This window comes from Primulina huaijiensis, chromosome 18 (genome assembly GCF_012295235.1).
Source record: "Primulina huaijiensis isolate GDHJ02 chromosome 18, ASM1229523v2, whole genome shotgun sequence".
NCBI classification, from domain to species: domain Eukaryota; kingdom Viridiplantae; phylum Streptophyta; class Magnoliopsida; order Lamiales; family Gesneriaceae; genus Primulina; species Primulina huaijiensis.
This window is the reverse complement of record NC_133323.1, coordinates 20584750-20590470: the sequence shown is the minus strand read 5'-3', so window position 1 is coordinate 20590470 and position 5721 is coordinate 20584750. Positions and strand designations below refer to the sequence as shown.

The window sequence follows — 5721 nt, the reverse complement described above, 5'->3', positions numbered from 1 at the left end:
AGGGTGCGTGTGAGTGAGGACATAAGCACGCTGGAAAGACTCGTCTTGGTACAGTGAGGACAGTCGTCGAATCTGGGGCGTTACAGTTGGTATCAGAGCCGACCTCTCTTAGTACGGTGTGGTTCGGGGACGAACCAAGCGGAAGCTGGTGGGCATGTGAGGCCCGGGGCCGAAGAGGGCGGGGGGTGATCGCCGGTGCCATCAGTTGCACGGACAATGAGCGGCTCCTGGCAGGCTTCTAGGTGGAGGGAACATGAATGAACCGATCCCACACGGGAATGAGAGGGATTCCGAGACTGTTCAATGTAATGGACTGTACAGTTGAAGAGGGCTTAAAAGATTTGATTTGTACTACTCATATCATGAAGGTGCATCTTCTTTTCGGTAGCTCATCACATAAGAACTCCAAAGTTAAGCGTGCTTGACTTGAGGAAATTTTGGGATGAGTGACCTCCTGGGAAGTTTCCCTGGGTGCGTGTGAGTGAGGACATAAGCACGCTGGAAAGACTCGTCTTGGTACAGTGAGAACAGTCGTCGAATCTGGGACGTTACATATAGTAAATTGTGATTTACAAGAAATTCGGTTATTAATAAATTAATTAGAAAGTAGACAAAGGTGTTTGTATACTTTGTTAATTTAGTTTATAATCGTGGCGGTTAGTGATTGGATCAAGATATATAATATTGGATCAATTAATTATTGTGAGAATTAATTGATGGTGTATGATATGTGATATTATGCATGAAAGATGATCATAAGCCCAAGCCCAATTTGCTAGGTGTATGCTAGGATATTTTGTGTTGAATGATTGTAATAATTATCAATTTATAAAGTGGGCTTGGTTTATGGCCCGTTCCCACCCCCATGAGATGTATCCCTATTTGCCATGGATATTTATTTGTAAATATTAGTTTAGTGGATGATCAAGATTGGAAGATGGTGGCCATGATGATTATGAAGATCGAAGACATGTAAATATTGGAAGCTAATGTAATAGTTGCATTTGCATCCCATGAATTTCCCTAGGATTGGACCTAGGCCCGTGTTTAGCTCACACAGGCCATTAGTTTTGGGGCGATTGGCGACCGTCCATTAAGGTTCAACATCGATGGGTAAGTCTTGACACGTAAAGATGAACGACGTCATATTATTAGGTCCCAATCAAACGTGAGACAAAAGTTTACGTTAAGGATTGCATGGCGATGCAATCGGAAACTACCTTTTAGGAATTGTGATTGGCTGATATTATTCGGGATCATAATTCGCTAATTGGGCCTTATGTACCTTCTGAGGAAAGGAGTTTCACGTTTCACTAGAGGGTAGTGAAAATGTCAAAACAGTGGGAGCAAAAAAAAAAATTATAAAGTAAAAGTTCAAACTTTATATCTTATTAAATATTTTAAAATAGTCATTAACATTTATCTGTTTTACTTTTCAGTACAAAACATTGACAATGTCTTCGATTCGCAACCCGCTATACTCGAAAAACACGTATTAACCGGACCTAACTATCTCACTTGGCTAAGAAATCTGAAAATCGTCCTAAACTCGGAAAAGATTGCATATACACTGACTGAGTCGCCCCCTGCTGAGGCTCCGACTGACTGCACTCCCGAGGAATTGCAGACCTACAACGAATGGTGTGACCATGACTTGAAGGCTAGGTGTTATATGCAGGCTTCTATGAACAATGAGCTGCAGAGGCGTTTCGAGGAAGCAAAGAATGCTGCTGACATTCATTTGCACCTCAAGGAGCTCTTTGGTGAGCAAACTCGGCCTCTTAGGCATGCTACCGTCAAGGAGCTAATCACTTTGCGCATGCGAGATGGGGCTTCGGTCCATGAGCATGGCCTAAAGCTGATTGGGCTCGTGGATAAGCTTGTGGACATGGATCTTGCATTGCCATCGGAGCTGACCACCGACGTGTTGCTTTTGTCGCTGCCTAGCTCGTTTGATCCTTTTGTGGTGAACTTCAACATGAACAAGATGGAGCCGACCCTTGAGGAGTTGGTGAACATGCTTGTGACTTTTGAGTCCACTATCAAGAAAGAGAAGCCGGTTCTTTTTGTGGGCTCTTCATCTGGTACGAAGACCGGTCCACCTGGGAAGGGAAAGAAGCGTTCTTTCCAACGTCCCAAGAAGAACGTGCCCTTGAAGAGGCAGTCTCCGAGTCCCGCTGTGGCAGCCACACCAGTGAAGGCTGACAAGACTGTTGACATCTGTCATCACTGCAAGAAGCCTGGACATTGGAGGCGTAACTGCAGGGAATATCTTGCCCAGAAGGGTTCTGGAAAAGGTATGTTCTATATTGAAGTAAACATTTCGATTAACTCTACTTCTTGGGTATTAGATACCGGCTGTGGCTCACATCTCTGTAATGATTTGCAGGTGATGGGAAGAAGTAGGAGGCTCAGGGAAGGTGAGACCTTCTTGAGGATGGGCAATGGGGCAAGAGTTGCTGCCAAAGCTGTTGGAGATGTTTCTTTAATTTTGAACAATGATTTTAAGTTGATGTTAAGAGATGTTTTATTTGTACCAGACTTGGTGAAAAACATTATTTCCATTTCTATGTTGGACAAAGATGGATTTTCTTGTTTATTTAGCAAAGGTGTTTGCAACATTTACAAGAATGAATGTTTAGTTGGTACCGGAGAACTTGAAAACGATCTCTATAACTTAAAATTGAAAGATATTCCACTAAACAATGTCCAAGCGATAACAACAACAAACAAGCGCAAACAAGATACTCTTAATATGGCACAATTATGGCATGCTCGATTAGGACATATTTCCCTAAGAAGGATGAACAAGCTAGTGGGAGTTGGCATGTTTGATATGTCTGATATTAATGCTCTCACGACTTGTGAATCCTGTCTAAAAGAAAAGATGACCAAAATTCCCTTTAAGGGCCATGTGGAGCGAGCCAAAGGGTTATTGGATTTGATCCATACCGATGTGTGCGGTCCCCTTAGCATCACCACTAATTGAATGGTGTTTCGGAGCGTCGTAACCGGACTTTGATGGACATGGTTCGGTCTATGATGGGGTTCACGGAGTTGCCACCATCCTTTTGTGGATATGCGCTTGAGATAGTAGCACTTTTGTTGAACAATGTCCATTCAAAGGCAGTTGATAAGACTCTATATGAGATATGGATGGGTAAGCCTCCCAAATATTCTTATCTTAGAATATGGGGGTGCCCTGCTTATGTGAAGCAGGTAGTGGGAGATAAATTGGATAGTCGATCCATTTTATGCTACTTTGTGGGATATCCAAGGAATTCAGTTGGATATTATTTCTATCATCCCCAAAAAACAAAGGTGTTTGTTTCTAGGAATGCAACCTTTTTGGAAAGGGAATTTCTATTGGATAGAAAAGGCGAGATGGTAGAACTCGAATAGGTTCGAGAGACACCCACAATTATAGAACCCACACCCGAAGTGCCAAGAGAGGAGATACAAGCTCCTATAAGATCCGAGAGAGTCTCGAGACCACCTATGAGGTATGGTCTGCTTCTTGAAGAGGGCCATGATGAGCCTAACCATGGATGTGATCCAAGGACCTTCAAGGAAGCGTTATCTGATGCCGATTCATCCAAATGGCTTGAAGCGATGGAATCTGAGATGAATTCCATGCATTCGAACCAAGTGTGGAATCTCGTGGATCCACCTGAGGGAATTGTTCCCATAGGGTGTAAATGGATTTACAAGAGGAAACTTGGGGCGGATGGGAAGGTATTGACCTTCAAGGCGCGATTGGTGGCAAAAGGATATACTCAAAGACAAGGAGTTGACTTTGAGGAAACCTTTTCTCCAGTTGCAATGTTCAAGTCCATAAGGATTTTGCTAGCCATAGCTGCATGGTATGACTATGAGATATGGCAGATGGATGTTAAGACAGCCTTTCTTAATGGGGATATTAAGGAAGAGATTTACATGTCTCAACCCGAAGGGTTTACATCTATCGGAAGTGAGCATATGGTATGCAAACTTCAAAGATCTATTTATGGTCTAAAGCAGGCATCTAGGAGTTGGAACCTCANCAGATCTATAGAGATAGATCAAAAAGATTGCTTGGTCTCACCCAGTCCACATACATTGATACCATCGTGAAGCGGTTCTCGATGGATGAGTCCAAGAGAGGACATCTACCAATGTGTCATGGCGTGTCCTTATCCAAGTCTATGTCTCCCAAGACTGATGCAGAGATAGCGGCGATGACAAGCATTCCTTATGCATCTGCGATTGGTAGCATCATGTATGGGATGATATCTACACGTCCTGACGTGGCTTTTGCACTAAGTGTAGTGAGTAGATATCAATCAAACCCTGGTCTTCCACACTGGAAAGCTGTGAAAGACATCTTCAAGTATTTGAGAAGGACCAATAAGTTGTTCTTGGTCTATGGGGGTGGAGAACTGAAATCGGAAGGCTACACAGACTCTAGCTTCCAAAGCGATATCGATGACTCGAAGTCAACCTCTGGATTCATATTCATGCTCAATGGTGCTGCTGTCTCTTGGAAGAGTTCCAAGCAAGACAGTACTGCGGATTCCACCACTGAGGCAGAATATATTGCTGCATCAGCTGCAGCAAAGGAGGTTGTTTGGATAAGGAATTTCGTCCAAGAGTTGGGCAACACCTAATGGAATTGCTCCTGTCCCGGTGTTTTGTGACAACACGGGAGCCATTGCTCAAGCAAAGGAGCCGAGGTCTCATCAGAAGTCCAAACACGTATTGAGAAAGTACCACACCCTCAGAGAGATCGTGGAAAGAGGAGATGTCACGATTGACAAAGTCGGCTCCACAGATAATGTTGCTGATCCGCTACTTAAGCCATTACCCGGACCATTATTCGAGAAGCATCGCGTATCGATGGGTTTGAAGCATATGGGTAGTTGGCTCTAGTGCAAGTAGGAGATTGCTAGAGTAGGTGCCCGTCGAGCCAAATGTTGGCCGAGGGTTCATGTTTAATCTCTATGTATGAACAGTCTTTATTTTAATAATATTTGAAATTATTATCTTGGCACTTCTTTATCTGTATACCCATGCTAGTTGCATAGATAAAGCCCTTGAATATATAAAGAGTAGAAAGAATATTAGATGCTCATATGATGAGCATCATGAAACTCATATTTGTAATAGTGTATATTCTAAACGGTTCCTAGTCGATTCAGCCGCCACTAAGAAGGATATAGGCCGCTCGAGTTCGAGACTAGTATCTGCGATGTGAGTACCATGTTTCATTGGTAGGGGACATTGTGATGTCCGAGCATGCAGATAGGTGCTCCTTGTAGAGTGCATTGAACAACCCTCCATAAAGGATTTTCCAAGTGGTTCTCACTAATCAAGTGGAAAAGTCCTAGTTTATGGTTGTACACCATTAGTCCTTATGACCCGGGACAACATTGAGACTCTATGTGCTAGAATTACACTTTGACTTGTTTACCGACTCTCAAGGGGTCATCAGGTGGTAAGGTTGGGTGTTCTGTCGAAACATAAAGGAGTCGATGCATTGTAGTCGGGGATTCACCGCTTACCTTCGGGTATGGATATCCTTTATATTCTCATGTATGTGTAGTTTGAAATATCTGATCAGAGTATGATGGTAATTAAGAAAGGGGTTTCTTAGATTACACCATCGATGCAACTACGACATGACACATAGTATCGATTCATTGACAACTCTCGATAAACCAATGGTTGTCGAATCGGTCGAGA

General features: G+C 43.1%; 1 protein-coding gene across 1 annotated transcript; it reads left to right on the top strand.

Moving 5' to 3' along the window:
- The first annotated feature begins 1888 nt into the window (after window positions 1-1888).
- Window positions 1889-2856, top strand: LOC140964554 (uncharacterized). Its single transcript, XM_073424416.1, has 2 exons — window positions 1889-2297; window positions 2390-2856. Exons 1-2 carry the CDS (start codon window positions 1889-1891, stop codon window positions 2404-2406), a joined length of 426 nt encoding a protein of 141 aa, XP_073280517.1. The 3' UTR covers window positions 2407-2856.
- The last annotated feature ends 2865 nt before the right edge of the window (window positions 2857-5721 follow it).

What these genes read in the sequence shown, in the direction of transcription:
- LOC140964554 (XM_073424416.1), top strand. Translation starts at nt 1,889, where the DNA reads ATGGATCTTGCATTGCCATCGGAGCTGACCACCGACGTGTTGCTTTTG.